An 18,608-nucleotide genomic window follows, 5' to 3' on the forward strand; every position below is an offset into this window, starting at 1 on the left:
CTAATTTTTCAACGTGATCTATAAGTTGCATTAACTAATTGCTTCTTAGTGAAGCAGACATCAACATATACACAATTATATGTTCCTATGACAATGCATTTCGGAGAATATCCCCTTCGTCAGGGTGAACCTTAATGTCCAAAATGTAACCTGTACTTCACACTGTGTTGCAGAAATCTTATGGATGTGGATACCACTTGAACGTTTTCATGTATCTGCCGAACGACCTGTACCAGTTTAGCAGTCCATATGCCTGTGTGAATACCGCCAGAAAGGCCACAGAAATGGCTGGCGTCCACAATGTAGAATGCCGTGAACGCGCCCAGAGTTCCTGTTTGGATCTGTTTCCTAGGTAACAGGACTATTTTATTAACTACTTTACGTGCTCTTAATGCGCACACAGCATTAGAAGTTCCTAGCGTTATTGGTTATGATGTTGTTCCACAGAGATTACACATATGCATTTCTGTATTGAAGTAATATTGTGTAGTTTCTGTATGAGCCTTTTCAATAAGTAATTAATGTTGCTGGTTGCCATGGAACCCTACGACAAGGGTGTAATTTAATTTGCCTGTGGTGTGCATAGTGACTCCTGTGTGATCGTTCCTTCTCCGCTTATCAGTACTGCCCCTTCTATAGCAAATGTTGAAAACATTTTCTGAACTAACTTTGCTTCCTAAGCTTCTTGTTCTCATCTTTTTTCTTGTTCTTCTCTTGCAGTAATCGACAATGATGTACAATAGTCAACTGTATTTCAAGCCATGGCTTCGCTACCATCCCTATTTGTTTTTTCATCTGCCTTTGCACTTGTTCCAGCAGTTCCTGACATAGAATATGATCAAATAATGCCACAGATTTTTCCCATGGTTCATTAGTCTCGAGATGCCACCGCTTTTGAATATCCTGAATATAAGCAATAGGGTCTTCTTTCTCCTTCATCCTTTGCGTCATAATTGCGGCTGTATATGATGGACCAGGATACTGTACTCTAAACTCTCTCCATAAATCCACTCTACAATTATCAAACGGCACTCCATCGTGCACTGTGTTTTGTGCTTTCACACTCCAATATCCTGCTTGCCTTCAAATGTCGTTGGCTATGTCCACTGGTAGTAGTCCTTTTATGTCACCTATAGCTAACGTCATTCCGCCCTCATTCTCTGTAGCTCATATATCCCTTAACCAGCTCCCAAAGTAAAACTAGGCAATTTACATTTTATTTTGAAAACTATTTTTATTAGTGGCAACATAGGAATACATAGCACCTCATCGTCAACAGCATACATTTTCAAAGCAAAGTATAGGTATCATGGTTACAACATTTACACAAAATTCTATAGATTCATCATCATCAGAGTCCAGGGTACATAAGTAAGTTCTGAAAGGGCCCCATATATCTTTAGGTCTGCAAGCTGGGGGTCGGGTCATTACATACTGTTTTTCTGATTCATTTATATACGTCAGTTCACAAAGAAATTGGTTCATATTGGGTGAGCTCGCATTTTTCCATTTCAGCAGGATACACTTTTTAGCAATTGCACATGCAACATTAAACAATCTTCTAGTTTTCTCAGAACATTTGCCTATATCCCCAAATAAGTATTTTTGGGGTTTCAGGTCTGGTGGGATCTGTGTGATTTCTTCAAGCATTACAGCAACATCTTTCCAAAACTTCATCACCACCCGACACTCCCAATACATATGAAAGTCTCCTGCCTGTGGCATATTACACTTGGGGCATGCATCCGACGCATTTGGGGTAATTTTTGCTATTTTAGTTGGGGTGTAATGCAGCCTGTTCAGTATCTTGAATTGGATTAACCGCAGGCCAGCATTCAGGGAGACCTTCCTAGTCAAGGAACAATATCTATGCCATTTCTCGTCTTCAATGGGTATCTGTAGGTCTCTTTCCCATTTTTCTTTTACCTGGTTTATCGTGGGCTTGTGCCTCCACGTATAGTCGAGATATTCCCAGGCCTCCCGCAGAGGTCACCATCTGTACATATGGGTGTGGCTGGGGTTCGTCTGGAAATAGCGGCGATTTTTTTTAAAATGCAGTCCGCATGTGGTAATATTGAAGTGTTGTGAGTGGCCCACCTCCAAACACTCTTGTTACTTCCCCCAGGGTCGCAAATTTGCCATTTATGAACATATCACCAATTTTCATTTCCATATTAGGGTCCCAGAATTCTTGTATTGCGCTGTCATGCGTGGGGGATATACCTGGGTAGTTCCAAAGAGGTATCTCTGGATTATGTGGTGTTTCTATCTGCAATGTTGTATATATGGCTTCCCATGCTTTAACCGCACAGCTAACTGGGTTGTATTCACACGTATCCTTGTATTGTATATCAAATATGACTGATTGAATATTTGTGGGGTGTGTGGTAAATTCCTCTATTAGTGCATGAGGTGTCTCCTGCGCTGTATCATACCAATGCCTTGCAAACTGTGCTTGGGCCACATGGTAGTAGAGCTCAAAGTCAGGAGCCGCTATACCGCCCATGGAGTATGACTCAGTCATCTTTTCTCAACTTATCCTGGCAGTTTTCCCATTCCAAAGAAACGCCACTACTATGGAACGGAGCTTGGTGAAGAAGGTTCTACCCGGCCATATGGGAATATTGACAAACAGATAGAGCAGCTTGGGCAGGATTATCATTTTAAGGATCGCTACTCTACCATGTAGAGATATCGGCAAGCGCCTCCATATCTGAAGCTTTGTGGTGATGGACTGCAGAGTGGCCTCATGATTGTTCAGGTACAGTGTGTTCCTATCCCTAGACACCAGGATCCCCAGATATCTGATATGTTGATCCGACCATTTAAGCCCGTGTAGCTCTTCAGGGCACCCAGTGGATGGCGTGAGTGGACATATTTCAGACTTGGCTCTGTTAACCGTGTATCCTGAGTAGTCAGCAAAATTTTGTATTTCTGCCATTATGCGTACTATATTTGCTTTAGGCTCACAAATATACAATAAGGTGTCATCGGCGTATAGTGAAATCAATTGAACGTATCCCTTTATATTTATACCTTTATCAGAGTGTTTCAGCCTCAACGCAGCTGCCAGAGGCTCTATAGTTAATGCAAAAAACAGGGGCAAACGGACAGCCCTGCCTGGTGCCTCTACCTAATATAAAGAGTTCGGAGATGGACCTATTGGTCAGAACTCAAGCTCAGTGTATAATAGCTTAACATACCAGATGAAGTTCGGTCCAACCCCAAATGCCTCTAGCACCTTTAGGAGATAGACCCAGGAAACCGAATCGAAAGCTTTCTCAGCATCTACGGATATTGCGGCTGCGTTTCTCTTGGGGTCTATCTGTGCCATTAGCCCGAAGAGCCTGCAGAGGTTTCGGGCTGTGGATCTGGTGGGAATAAACCCATTTTGATCGGGGTGGACCAGGGCGGGGACCGCCGGTAAGAGTCTATTGGCCATTACTTTTCCAAATATTTTAGCATCCGTGTTTATGAGTGATAGAGGCCTGTAGGAAGACACATCTTGTGGTGGTCGTCTCGGCTTGGGGAGCACTGTGATCACCGCCTCCCTCATAGTTGGGGGCAGTATATTGCATTCAAGGGATTCCTCCCATACTTGGAGGAGTATCGGGACAAGTTCTTCATGGAATTCTTTATAAAATTCTGCCCCTATCCCATCAGACCCTGGTGCCTTACCCGATGTTAATGTTTTGACAGCTTCTGTAACCTCTTCTGCCGATATCGGCTGATCTAGCGCTAAACGATCTCCCTCTGCGAGTTGGGGAAGGTTGAGGGCTGCCAGATCATTTTTAATGTCTGCGGGCGATTTTTTATCTTGATTCAGGTATAGTTTGGTATAAAATTTGACAAATTCTTGGTTTATCTCCTCTTCCCTTATGAGTACCTCCCCCCACATTGTCTGTATACTAGTTATTTGGTGTGGTTTCTTATCGTGTTTGAGAAGATTTGAGAGTGTCCTGGCGGCCTTGTTGCCTTCTCCGTACCTACGTGCACGCATGGGGATAGCCATATACTGCACTTCCCTAGCGGCCAGTTTATCGAAGTGTGTATTTATATCCGCTAGTAGTTCCCTATTCTGCGTTTGGGTATATCTTCCCTCCAATAACTCCAGTTTACTTTCAATGTCCGCCAGTTCAGCTCGCACATTCTTCAGCATGCCAACTGATTTGGACAGAAGTACCCCCCTGATCCGAACTTTAAATGATTCCCACACAGTGGAGTATTTGCTTACAGTGCCCAGATTATTAGTGAAGCATTCTGCTATCTCAACATGTAGTGTTTCCACCACTCCGGGGTCACCCAGCATTCCACTCAGCATTCTCCATCTTTTAGCGGGAAAAGGGGTGTCCTGAATCTTCAATTCTATCATCACTGGGGAGTGGTCAGAGAGGGTACGGGGCAAAATTTCACAATTCTGCAGCGCAGGGGACATGCTCTATGTAACAAACCAGTAGTCAATCCTGGACTCAGAGTCATGCACCGAGGAGTAATAAGTATATCTCCTGTCTCTAGGGTGCCAGGCATCTACCATTGAAAGCTGTAAAAGAATGCTACTCAGGGTGGAGGCTGTTTTGCTAGGGGCTCTAGTAACCTTGGAGGACCTATCCAAGACAGGGTCAAGCACCACATTGAAGTCCCCGCCCCATATCACATTTGACAAACCATAGGCAGTGATCAGTTGGTATATACTCACATAAAACGCAGGGTCGTCTATATTAGGCCCATATGTGTTAACTAGAAGCATTTGCCGCCCAGCGAGCATGCCCCATATGACCACATATCTACCTTGTTGATCCACCTTATGCCCCTCCAATCCCAACCTCAATTTTGGGTGAATAAGAGTAATTACCCCTCTGGCCTGCGTAGAATAGTCCGTGTAGAAACTCTGCGTTCCCCATTTGGGCAGTATGTGTAAGTTGCTGTTTCCAATTTCTGTGTCTCTTGCAGCATTAGTATCAGAGGGCCATGTCTAGTAACATAATTAGCAATTTTCTTGACCTTCACCTGGTTATTACATTCCAAGTAAGCAGTTTTATTCTTATCCCGTCACCAGTATTGTGTGATAATAGATCTTTCTGAATCCTTGACCATTAGAGTTGTGCTGTATGTACCATCCGACCGGCGCGTTCCCAATGCAGCCACTTTTTTAACATAAAACGAACTGTTAACCATAGTCAAACTGTAACCTGGGTCACTCTTCTCCAAGTGACCAGAACTTCTGCCTTCTGCTTACTCTTTTCCACTGAAAATAGACCAACTCTCCCTTCCTCCCCTTGCACTCCCACCCTCATCATCAACCCCAACTCGACAGTGTACCCAAAATAACTCTTGGATCATTCCAGGGGTAGCCATGTTGCGTCACGTGGCCGCCCAATCGTGTCCACATCCCCGTCGACCATATGGAGTGGAGCCGCCATAATCAAGGCACCGCTAGGACCGTAGCCCTAATGGTGTAGCAGAGCAGACAGCGTTTTGGCTAAAAAAGAAAGTACCTTAATCTTCTGGTCTGGGTCTGTTGTTTTGAGCCGGTCTGCCTCCCCTGGGTGGGAGGGGTATAGAAGCCTCAATGTATTGCATGGCCTCAGCTGGGGACTCGAAAAAATGCGCCCTGCCCGCGTGCTGAATCCTCATCTTGGCGGGGAACATTAGAGCGTATGGTATTTGCCGTTCTCTCGGGAGTCTTTTAACTGGTTCGTAGGATCTTCTACTTGCTTGGACACTGGCAGAAAAGTCTGGGTATATGTGTATCCGGTTTCCATCATGTTGTAGTGTTCCAGCCTCTCTAGCCATGCGCAGGATTGAGTCTCTATCTCTGTAATTAAGGAGCCTGGCAATTATTGTGCGTGGCGGTGCCCCTGGTTTAGGGACCAGGCCAGCGTGCGGTGCGCCCTCTCAATCAAGCGATGTTCGGAAAATGCTTCCTGGCCAAATATCATTTTAAGAAGCTGTTCGAATTGATTTTCTATTTGACCTTTTCCGAATGTTTCCGCAATGCCCACCACCCGGATGCTGTTGCGTCTTGATCTGGATTCAAGGTCTTCACATTTGTTTTGCATTTTGGACATGGCCTCTTTATGTTGGGTGATATCGTGACCATGGTGTGCAATCGCATCTTCATTGGTGCTTATTCTATGTTCTGCTTCAGTTACACGTGCACTCTCTTTGTCCACCCTGGCCTTTAGGGAGCCAATGGTGGACACTATGTCATCCAACTTCGTATTGATTCCCCGAAATCCATCTTGCACAATTGTTGTTAATCTGTCTTCTTTATCGCTATTCTCTGTGTTCAGAGCTTCATTATTATTGGTGGGTGTATCTGCAATGGTAGATTGTGTTTGGCTGGCAGTGTATACGTCCATAGGGCCTTTCTTCTTGTTGCTGAGGGTCTTGGCCCCTTTACCCGATTTTTGGGGTTCACCCATGTCACTGGTCGCTACAATATCTTTTTCCTGGCCGTGGCCTGTGTTCACCTTCTCTGAGTTCTAGCACAGCGTTCCGCCTTGTCCCAGGGCTTCTGGCGTATCAACTCTGGTGGACTGTGTCCTCCCACGTATTACTTCACAACACGCTCAATAGTTTGGCTCTGAGAAGTGTCCTAAGGTTACCAGCGTCCAGAGCAGCTAATTCGCCAGAGAGGGGTATCTGCCTGCCTTGCCCTTATCTTCAGAGCCATTTCCTGGCCGGTGAACAGCTCTTGAGAAGCCACTGGAGGACTGGGGTTGGGTGTGCAACTCGGGGAGGACTGGCGCAGCCTGCACCGCAATCATGGACCAGGTTAGTAGGCTACTACCTGGTTAAGCGGGAGCACTAACCTCCTGCTTTCCCGCCGCCCATCACACCAACCCCTATCTCCCGACGTGTGCAGGCCAGGCGTGGGTCGCAGGACAAGTTCTAAATGTGGGCTCGGAACCAGCTCAGTCTCCGCCGAAGCGTGCACAAGTGCATGGTGTTCCGGGCCACAGGATTGTCAATCTGGTCGCGTGTGGTTGCGGACGTCGATTTCCGCCTGTGTCACCCCCAATGTCTCAGGAGGGTGTGGGCTGCGGGAAAGGCTTGCACCGCCGGTGTCTCGGGGCGGGCAGGGCCCCATCCCCCACAGGGTCACAGCAAGCGCCGTCCCGCAGCAGCTCGGGTGATTTGTGTTTTCGAGCGGCGAACCGCTGGGTCTCCTTACCCGCTGCCGGCGTCGTAGTTCTCCTTCCTTGGGTAAGCTGCGGGCCGCGTCCCCGCTCCTCCCGGTCCCAGTGCCTTACGCGGGACCGGTGCACCGCCGGCCCCCAGCGGGGCGTCGCAGGGCAAGTGGGGTCTCTGGGGCTCCGCTGTAGCAGCGCCGAGATGGTATCGACGCCGTCTCTTCCTCACGGCCGGGGTGCCTTTCAGGATACTGTATCCAGCCACAGGGCGCGGGCCGCATCCACAGGCCCCATCCCCTCACAGCCCAGGGTTAGATTGCGACCGCGGCCTCCAGCCGCTTCCTCGCGGAGCCCTTAGGATGGATCAAGCCTGCATTAGAGGCCGGCAAACCTTATGGTCCCCACAGCTCCAGTGTCCCACAGCGCAGCATTCCAGGATTTGCAGGCTCACAGGACGGGCCTCTAGTGCGTCTATACCTCGGTTTTGGGGTCTGACGGCGGCTCCAAAAAGGATTAGCAATCACAGGATTTTGAGACGGAGCGGGAGCTCACAGATCAGGCAGCCATTTTAGCAGTGCGCAACAGCACCCCCATGCAATTTACATTTTAAGTTGTCTCTATCCATCTGAGGCCATGGAATATATTGTGGTCTTACTCCGCCTTTCTCTAATAGTGGGAATTGTTTAAACCCCACTTCACAATGACATCCTACTCTTCTTGTATCTAAATCAGGAGTAATGGCACCCATTTGCTTTCATCCTGATAATGACCTCAGACTATTTACATAAGGCGGGGATACTTCCCCTACACTTCGTGACCGTCCTGGTGGATGCTCGGGATATGGCACAGGGTCTGGTGTTTTTCCTTGGGTTCTTGTGAATCTGACCATCTTACCTCCTTTTCTGCGCTTGTGTCGGCTGAAAAGCCACGAATGCCTTAGCCTAGCGCTCTCTGATTTGCTTCCCTTTCCTCGTCTGACATCATTATACCCCAAATGGTGTGACTATTATCCCCTTTCTACTCATCAAGGTCTAGTCTACTTAAAGACAGTGTCCTATGCCTGTCCATTATTACGTCACCTGATCGACCTCTCGACTCTTTTAGTGGCGATCCTTCAATACTCCCTCTATTTCCGCACCTGTCTTTTTCCCTCATCTGTTCATATAACTGCTTCACCCTTTGTCCTAAACCTTCAGCCTCATTTTTGTCAGCCCTTGTTGGCGGCACTCTTGGCATCCCTAGCAGCTCCTTATGGAGTGGCAATGATTCCCTCTCTTCTTCCAGTTGTTTTTACACTTCAATAAGTTATATATGTCTTTTGAGAATGAAAGTGACTCTGTCATCTCTTTGCTTCCTACTCCATCTCATTTCTTCTTCATCTTCCCATCTCCTTGCTTCTCTCCTTGTTTTCTGCCCATTTCCCTTCTCATTTCCTCATCTTCCTTTCTCTTCATCTCCCTTCTCATTTCCTCTTTCCTTCTTCTCTGCACTCTCTTCTCTTTCAATATTAATGCTTCTTCTTCCTCTGGCCTTCTTTCTCTCCTATCCCCATCTTCATTTTCCTTCACCTGATTTTCATATCTCGTTTGGTTCTTCCATTTGCTATCTTTCTTTTTCCTGCTCTTCTTTAGAGGCCCTTTCTTGTTTTTTTTATCTTTTCTTTCTTGTCCGTCTTTATCCTCCCTTTGTCTGACATCATCGATGCTCTTTCCATCTAACTTGAGTAATATCTGACATCCCATCCATTTGTTCTGTACGAGTGTTAGTTTGCTGGCCCTATCTTTATCTTCTTTTCACTTCTTGATCTCCTCTTCTATCAATGTATTCTTTCTCTTGCTTCACTCCTCACTTTTATCATGTCCGGACCTATATGTGCTTTCTTTGATCTTACTTTTTTGTGCGGCATCGTCACTATTGTAAGTGGGGGGCGCATATGCTGGATTAATATACCCTGTCGCTGCTTTTAATTCTTTCGGGGATAAAATCCTGCACCCTCCCCATTCATGCTGATTAAGCATCCACTCCTCCTGGGCCGGGTCTTCTTTTTTATTCTGATACATATTCCATAATTCTAAAATGGTTAGCCTCTTGACTAACTTCTTCCCCGTGTATGCAGCATGCACACATGTGGTCATGTATTGTAATACCATTTTTGGCAATGACCCACCCTGAGGTCACAGCATATATATTTTATCAGGCGTGCCCTTCACCCATTCTGTACTATATTGTTTGAGTTTCAGTGTGTGCCGTGGTAATGTTTTACACAAATGCATTAGAGGAGTGTCCTCCATAATGAAAAGATGTATTTGACTGTCGATGCTTACCGGGCTGGTTACTTTATTACTTATTTATAAAAGATTCACTATTACCTCAAGGTTTTATTCTTTTCCACCTTCACCACTTATCATACGAAAACAACAAATATGAGCAAGCCTCATCAATCGCTGCTCAGGTCTCTAAAGCTTTTCATTTCAACAATATCTTTTATGACTGGCGCCAATCATTTAAGTTGATCTACTGATCAACTGACTACTGTCATTCTATATCTTTTTCCAACCTGAAACATATTCCACCACAACTTAATCATATTTCAACACAACAAAATCCAAAACAGTGTACCCTAAATCTTATGATTGTCTTCTATGGTTCTCCCCTTCTAACCAATATGTAACCCTATTTCGCCTCTAACTTTTACTTCAGGTTTCAAGTTTGAAACACAATCTTTTACAGTCCTGACTGGAATATTGAGATAAATACATACAATCATAATTTGACTCGTTCCATTCTCCTTGAGGTTGGGATATCCAGGCGTCTCTTCTCTACATAAATCCTGTTATGTCTTCCTGCTTATATATCTACACAAATATCACAATGCCACCCCTCTTTTTTGCCACTCTCAATGGTCTACTTACATCTGTTAATCAGCTCCAGGTCTTCGTCATCGACTCCTCCCACGACCAACCACTTACCCTTCTGTCTGCAGAGCGCCCATGAGGACCGGGCAGGTATTTCATCAAAGAGGAACCTGCCCAACCGTCTCAGCGACTTGCACGTGATATGTCGTCCGCTCCTAACAGGAAACCCTGCAGTCTTCTGGTTGATGTCAAAGGATACTCGATTGTTCGAAGCTCTGGAGCTAAAGTAGTTTGGATCTTTATAACCATCCACACTGCTACCACATGAGCACTAGCCCTTGGAAGCATACCTTTGTGATGGATGGGATTACCATAAAATAACTTGTGTCCAAATAACTGTACAGACCCAAGAATATGGCAAAATACTGTTTTCTTAACAATTCTCTAGGGAGATATAACTAACATCATCGGCAGCTCAATCATAACCTCAATGATCTACAATTACCGAATAGCTTTTAGAATCCCACTGTACGTCAGAATGAGGTCATCGTATGTGGCGAACAACAAAACTTATTGATGGGGTAGGGATTGATTAAGGGATACGTCTAGGTATACAATCATACAGGAATTAGTGATTTAATTGTCTGCCTCCTGACAGGTGGGCAGCTTTGGATTACCTCTTACAACACAAAACACATGAACTAATATTTAACAGAAGCAGATTGGCCCTACAAAGATATTTGGTCCACTACTAGAAGACCTCTTATAATTTTGGCACACTTGTACCCAACCTAGGACATTAGGTCAGCTAGCAGCATGTAAGCTAAGAACCGAGGTGCAGGAGGAAATGCCAGACAGCGGCCTTGCCACCCAATTATCCCACCATCTCTCATCTCCCATGCCTTGAGGCAAAGATTTCTCTTTATAGTTTGGCCTTGTAGAATGTTCTCTTCTTCAGAATTCAGCAGGAGTGTAGGTACTCGCTATCTTGTCTTACACTCATCAATAGGTCCTATTTTCAGCATGTAAGTCACGTGATAGGAGGCCACGATTTGTCCATCTAGCTCCATCTAATTAGTGTTATTTGATTCAAAGACTTCGGTTGTCATTACCCCTTACAACCTCTGGAGACTTGATCACTCCATCCTGCAAGCCATTTCCATGAATTTTAATTGTTCATAGCTTGGCACCTGCAGTTTCTTTCTTGCACCTAATCTAAGAAAAATGTATCATATGCATACGCTTTATCCTCTTATTCTTTGAAGCGTAGGTAGCCGACCTTAGTATGTCTTGACTTCAAGCCAGACAGACTCCCCTTGGTCTTCTCCATGGATCTGTATTCCAGTGTTTGTTCGTCCTGTAGTCTCAGTTTCTTTCTTCATGATTTCCTGCTTACTATTTATATGATACTGATGGCCATCTCCTCCATACAGCGGCTTTTTCTGCATTCTATTACTATTTTAGCAAGCCTCTAAGATGACTTTATCTACCTTGTGATTAAGCATATGTACATCAATTATTGTTCTTGACGTTTATCTTCATCGTGCATGTGATTTCCTCCATTTGCATACAACTTATTTCTCTTTGCACCTGTGTTCACCTTGTTTCTTTGACTACTTTGTCAGTCTTCAATATTTATTTATCATTTTCAGTGTACTGTTTTTGTATCATTATTAGTGACATCAGTCCGTCTTTGTATCTCATCTTCTCATGACTTAACTTATCCTTCTGCTCAGTGCTTCTTATATTCCTCAGTGCTTCTTATATTCCTTCGCGCATTGGTTCTTGCAGGCTTTCATCAGTTAAGGGATACATACGATATGGCTGTCTCAATGGGAACTGTCTTCCGTAGGTTCACTGCGGTATTGGCATTATGGTAGGTGTAATTCATGGCATAGTCTTGTGTTGCCAATACATTGGAGGTCAGGGTGCAGGGTTTCCTGATGACGTATACATCTACTCCTCCAGTTAGAATAAAACAGTTGAACCACATCAATGAGCGGACATCCCTGATTGTGTCATTGTCGAGTTTATTTACAGAATGGACACTCACACAGTGGGGCATGACTTGTGCCAGGGAAAAGACTTAAAATGAAATTGTCAATCAGTGCCTGGCGAGCCAGTCTCCCATCCTGCACATCATCTCTGACATTGCCTGCTGTGGTCCCTACATTAAGGAACTGAATCATCATCATATGGGGTGACATGTCCACGTCAGGGGGTAGGGGTACGTTCCTCCTTATGCAGATGTTGTGTAGCATGGCACAAATAAGTATTATTTTTTCCTACTTTCTCTGGAGCGTACATAAGGGCTCTGCCTGTACGATCTAGGCAGAAAAAATGTGCCTTAAGGAGTCCAAGGGTGCGCTCAATGCACACACAGGTCCTGCTGTATGCGTGGTTGTATGCACAGTCATGTGGTGTTTGTGAATCATGCACAGGGGTCATTAGCTAAGCCAGCTGCAGGTATCCTGCATGGGGAGAGGCACAGACATTAGTCACTCTGAAATGTGTGGGGGTGGATTCACACAGCATCAGGGCACTGGACATCATATGCATGCATATGGTGCTTCATCACATGGCATGTGCCTTTACAATGTCTGTGAATGCTGTCTCACTCATATCATGCATTGTTTTGACTTCACATGCACCCTGTTACATTGCAGCAGACGTTTTGTGATGTGTACATCGGTGACATGTGTTCCTGGTGGTTGTCTTGTGGCTGTGTATTGGTCTCTTGCATGTGGCATGCTGGGTTGCCTATCGGCCTTCCCTATGCTTCTGGGGCAGCGGGTCAGCATTGTGGGGTGGGTGTGCATGGGTACATGGCTGTGGCACTGGCAGGGCTGTTGTTGTGTGATGCAATGTGGCACTTGTATGTTATTGCTTTGGATCATGCATGATGCATTTGGGGTACCTGCAGCCATGTGTGTAGTTTGGATTGCTGCTGAATGTTTTTGTCAGAATGCCCGTCCAGGTGTGTCCAACATGTACATGCTCCCTGGGCTGTACTCTGCCATTGGTGTGGGGTCTGGGAAGGCACTACTTTTGTATTTACTTGTCATGCCATGCTTTGTGTCATTACTCAAGCACCGTCCCCCAATTTGGTCAGATGCTACAGAGTACATGCGTGCAGGCAGTTTTACTCACCCACTATCCAGGTCCGTGGTCCTCTGTGCCTCTCCATGTATCCTGGTAGTGTGCTGTTCCTCAGGACCATGGAGTCGTGGGTGGAACCGGGGTAGCGGGCACAGCAGTAGGCGGTGAGGTTGGGGTCACAGGTCACCTGCACATTCAGGGAGTGGCAGTGCTAGTGATTTCTGTACACTGCTTCGTGGGCCTGGGGGGGCACGACATGGGTGCAGTCCAGGGCTGCAATTACATTAGGCAGCTGGGCTATGGCTTAGAGCTTTGTCTTCATGGCATTGACCTAGGCTGGGGTGGTGGGCAGTACGATGTGGTGTTGCAAATGCCGCAGGAGGGCATCCAGCACCTCGGCCAGAACTGCACAGAATGTGGGCTGTGCCATGCCGTCCATCATGGCCACAGAGTGCTGGAAAGTGCCAGTACTGAGAAATTGTAATACTGACAATAGCTTGAGCAGTGGGGGCACAGCTGTGCGGATGTTGATCCTGCTCCCTATGTCCTCTTGCTCCAGCTCAGTGATGGTTTCCCAGTTGAGGCGGTACAGTGTCACCATCTGGATGTCATTGAGGGTCCAGGGTGAGGGCCTGACCCTAGCGATGGGTGCACGCCTTCCTTGGGCTCTCCCCCCAGCCCCATGCACCCTGCGCCCAGGGCTGGTTGTCCTGCATATTTACCTCCAGTCGCAGCATGAGTAGTTGGTTCTCCCAGTTCAAAATGGCTAATGAAAGCATGGTGTTGGAAACAGTGTTTGGGGAAGGGGTGTACCTTATGTAGCCCTCTTGAGTGTATTGAGATCACCTGTGGCTTTGTTTCTGGCAGCTGTGTTCATTTACCTCGAGCTTGTGGCTTGAGGTAATTCTCGGCGGTATTAGCACTGTTTTTCAGCGTTAATACAGCCGTACATGTAATTGTGATGCGGCTGTAATTGTGTTTTCTGTTGCTGGAGCAAATGGCGCTGGCTGTAATAGTGCCAGCTGAGTTTACAGTCAGTGTTGCACCGGCTCGTGATCCGGCACAACGGTAATGGCAAGGCTAATTCCATTACCGCCACTTTTAAGGATTACCGCCAGACTTATGATGAGTCCCTATGTCATGGGAAGAAGTTTGGGGATTGCCGTCCACTCCTTCCCCCACAGCAGTTATATGATGTATATGTTGTTTAGTTTCACTAACATGTATGTCCTACTAGCAGTGCATATAGTGAATCTAAACTGGTATGATGCTTCAAAAGCTTCACAAGCTCTGGTTTCCATCATGCATGATATGAGTCCGGTCTTTCGGCTTAGTGATGCTTTTTAATGTTTTTGATCAATCGAAGGAGTTTTGTGCTTCTTCAAATATATTTACCATTTACATGAGCTGTTGCTTGAATTTGGTAACAGGTATTATTCTTGCTCAAATCAATTGTATTCAAGATATCGACCTCAGAAGGATGAAGAACTGAGTCGGCCCGCCCAGAATTGAAACCTCTGCCTGTAAGTTGCACATTGGTACTGGAGGTGAGCACTTTACTCGCAGGGTTCACTTAGAAATATTTGAACTCTAAAAGGCCCACAATCCAGGAAAGGCTCACCTGCATTGCCCCCAGTGAAGGCGTCACATGACAGTTTGTATTTCTCTGTCTCTCCGGCGATCTGAAAAGAGCTGTACTTGGCAAAGTGATGGGTATTTTCAAAATCTCGCATGTCGATGCGAAGTTCATATGTCCCTAGAAAAAAGAAAGGGGGAAAACGAAAATCCCAAAAAAGATCAAATAATTACAATTGGTATGTGTCAAAAAGCAGGTTTAAATTGAAGCAATTAGGATGCACAACTGGACGTAAATTAGGCAATTTAATAAGAACGTTTGAAGGATTGTATTTGCTTTAGCAGAAATTTAATTGCAATTACGAAATGTAAAGACATAATATGAATATATTTTGAGCTCACAAATATCAGTGCATTGTGCTTCTAAAATACACACCGCCACTCTATTCAGAGTTTCCACGAGAGTACATGTGGAAAAAGGCTTTGCCTGTCTTTTTCCAAACTAAGCCTCTTCGGAGACCCTGTGAAAAAACATTGACACTGAGTTTCTTTGTACTTTTTTTAAGCATGCAGGACAGTGCCTCTGAAGAAGCTACATTGGGGCCATTTTCTTTCAATCTTAAATTGCCCAGAGGGGACCACTTTCGTTTGCACTTACCTGCAAACAAGTCACCTCCGGGCAATGTTTGTCATGAGCAGTGTAAAGAGGTGGTGGAAGTTTCGTTACAGAGTGCAAATAGAGTAAACGCTGCCGCCATGTAGCATTGGCAGGCGGCCTTTACAATGATTTCCCATGGTGACCACCGGCTTTTTGCTGGTGCAAAAAGAAGGCGTATCCCATGGGAATCATTGTTTTTACACCAGCCTGAAAATCTCATGCTGGCGTAAAACCTTTTTGTTTTTAGCGAGGGAAAAATGGGGGGCAGAAACGTAACTCTTGTTACACCCGCACACTCTGCCTTCAAAAACGATGAAAACCGCCCAGAGCGTGTTTGCGTGTGAATGCTGTGATGTCTTGAGTTGGTGAGATCACTCGCCGCATGTTTTCCTGCCAGAGTTCCAATAGTGTCAGTTAGAGCTGGCCCCTGGGAGCTGGGTGCTGGTGGCCAGTGGGTCACTATCTTCTTATCTATTTGAGATGTACATGTCACTGTAACCTGAATTAAGGAACTTACCTGATTAGTCCAGCATGAGCTGCATAAACAAGATAATACACATAGCATTTTGCATTATTACATAGCTGTGAAAGGGGTTATAAATGAAAGGGTATCTGGGAATTAGCAATATCAGTTGGGATAAAATAGGTGCTGCTCTCTCTCTGAGTCTTTGTAATGGAAATAACGATAAAACAATATATATATATATATATATATATATATATATATTTTTATTAAAATGCCATTGGTTTATATAGTTAAACCTTACATTTATGTTTCAACAGAGAAAAGTACAAAAAATTGGTCATCAAGCATTGAAGAAAAAAAAATCCAAAAAAAAAATCAAATTAAATTAATGATTGTATGTCTTGCCAAAATCGTATAACAGCTGTAATCATCCTTCTGTTATTTCCTGCTAATATCAACGACCAACGTTCTTCGGGGTCCAATATCCTTGTGGACTTTAGTTATAATCAAGCTATTGTAGTACTTTTTGGTGCGAGCACAGTACATATCATAAGCCGGTGGTGTATCGATTCTATAGAGTCTGTTTTCTTGCAGAATCTACATATCTGGTTGCGGGGGATAGTTCGATTTCAAAGCCTGTTGATTTCCTGTGTGGGTAAAATGTTCAATCTTAGTCGAAGGTATAAGTCTCTAACGCCCCGATCAGGAAACATTTTGAGGTAGGGCGGGAGTTCATTAAGCACTCTCATGTCATTTGTGCAGTTCAGGGTTAATTTATAATGGTTTTTTATTTCTTGTGTCCATCCAGTCTAGTCTTGATACCTGCAGTTTTGCTTTTTGTGGTCGGTTTAGTAGCATGTCCAGCGATATGTTGTTGACGATCCTTTGTGCTTGGACAAAGTTTTTCCACTTGTTCAGAGCTGCAGCGTTGATGTTTGTGGAATTATCACATACTATGTCCCATGCTGGAATGCAATCGGTATTCAGGATTTTCCTTAATAAGTCAAGTTGCTTCCATTTTATGATTGAGTTTAAAGACTGCAGACCTAGTTCAAATCTTATACGTGCCGGAGGGACAGCATTTGGTAATGAGAGAACCTTTGCCCAAAAGATTTGTTCTATTTTGTTCCATGTGTGTTCGTGTAAATTAATCATGGTCTCTCCACCATAAGTCAGAATTGGCACGGCTTTCTGTTTGTAATATGGAATAATCGGTTTCATTGAAAATTTTCAAAATTTTCTATGAATGATTAGTGCTTGACGTGCCAATGATTTTGCTTTGGTTATGAGATGAGTTGCCCAAGGTTCTTCATTTGTCGACTGATTAATCCACATCCCTAGATATTTGAAGGATTTCACTTGGATGAGTTTTTCATTCTTCAAATAGAAAGTCGGTCTCTTGATCATCGGGGTTATTCCAGCTGTAAGTGCCATAACTTTTGTTTTTTTAATGTTGATTTCAAGTTCATTGGCTGTCAAATAGGTTTCGATGTTCTTCAATTGTAACAGTAAAAAAATATTTAAAATTACTTCGTTCGCCGCAATGCGCCGCTCAACCATCCAGGTTGGGCACTTTTAAGCCAATGAGTGGACTTCAACCTGCAATCTTGTTATTGCTAAAGCCACAATCTAACCACTAACCTTTTGGGCCTCCTTTCAAAAGGTACAGCTTTTTGCATTATGACATATCTGTCAAACGTTTAAGGGATGGAGGTGCATCTGGAAACTATCCAGGGTCAGTCAAGGACATCAAATCAGTCCAGATACCAATGAAAAGGTGTAAAGGTGAAAAGGAAATAAAGCTAAAACAATATTTTTATAACAGTAACAAAACATTACAAAATAAACTTTTCACTTATGCTCTCTCAATGCACAGTTCAAACTACCATCATGGGTATTTTCAAGCCAATGAGTGGACTGGTACCTGCAACCTTGCCATTGGTAAACCCACTCTCTAATCTGTGAAGTAGTAGGTCTTCCTTCAATAAGCACAGCTTTGTACATTATGACATAGTTGTCAAAGGTGTAATGGATGGATTCATATGCATCTGAGAGCAAGCCAGGGTCAGACTGGAACATAGAATCAGCGCAGGCACCTATTGAAAAAGTGGCCCCCAATCACACATTACAATTCATTACTATCCAGAACAGATTGTTTGAGTATTAGCCAAGTGAGTGTTTTTGGTAAAATATGGTACAAATAAGGCATATTTGCATAGTAAGATTGGTTGCAACTAGTGTAGTAACTTATAAAACTGGCCCACTTTGGCCTAAAAGAGTGCCCCATACTCAATCATGTACTGATAAAGCAGGCATTGCCCTATTTCCCTTTAGGCCAGTCCGAGCCAATTCAAACCTTCTCATTTCCACAGTCTTTCCCTCATGATTTCAACTTGCCCACTCCCCATTCCGACTCCGGCCTGGTGAATGGAGCAATTACCGGTCCATTCCGAGGTCGGCGGGACCGGTAATTCCCCATTCACCAGGGCCATTCCCCATTGCCATTTGAGCCCCCATAGGGCTCAATGGGAAGGGGGAAGGCAGCAATAACGGTACCGCAAATTGCGGTACCGCTATTGACCCCGGTATCCCTTTGCGGGTCCCGTCCTTAACGCCTGCTAAAGCCAGGCGATCAGGAAGGACCCGCAAAGGGAACTCGTAGTAGGGAGGTAAGGGATTACCGGCACTGGTGCCCTTACCGGTGCCGGTAATCCCTTACCGCACACCTCGTAATGAGGCCCAATGTCTTAAACCCACATTTCCAAAGCCAAAGATGTGTGAAGAAGAGAAAGAGTTATAATGAGCAGATGGTTAATAAT

At 44.8% G+C, this 18,608-nt stretch overlaps 1 protein-coding gene across 2 annotated transcripts in view; it reads right to left on the reverse strand.

Annotated features, from left to right (window-relative positions):
• The window catches only part of LOC138471869 (ficolin-2-like), a 469,580-nt gene that overhangs the window by 154,530 nt on the left and 296,442 nt on the right, over positions 1 to 18,608 (reverse strand). For both annotated transcript variants that reach the window (XM_069609728.1, XM_069609729.1), the window contains exon 8: positions 14,712 to 14,846. In XM_069609728.1, coding sequence (XP_069465829.1) covers positions 14,712 to 14,846 — 135 coding nt within the window. The remainder of the gene's footprint in view (positions 1 to 14,711; positions 14,847 to 18,608) is intronic.

This window comes from Ambystoma mexicanum, chromosome 8, assembly GCF_040938575.1.
Source record: "Ambystoma mexicanum isolate Mex_15411 chromosome 8, UKY_AmexF1_1, whole genome shotgun sequence".
In the NCBI taxonomy this organism is placed as follows: domain Eukaryota; kingdom Metazoa; phylum Chordata; class Amphibia; order Caudata; family Ambystomatidae; genus Ambystoma; species Ambystoma mexicanum.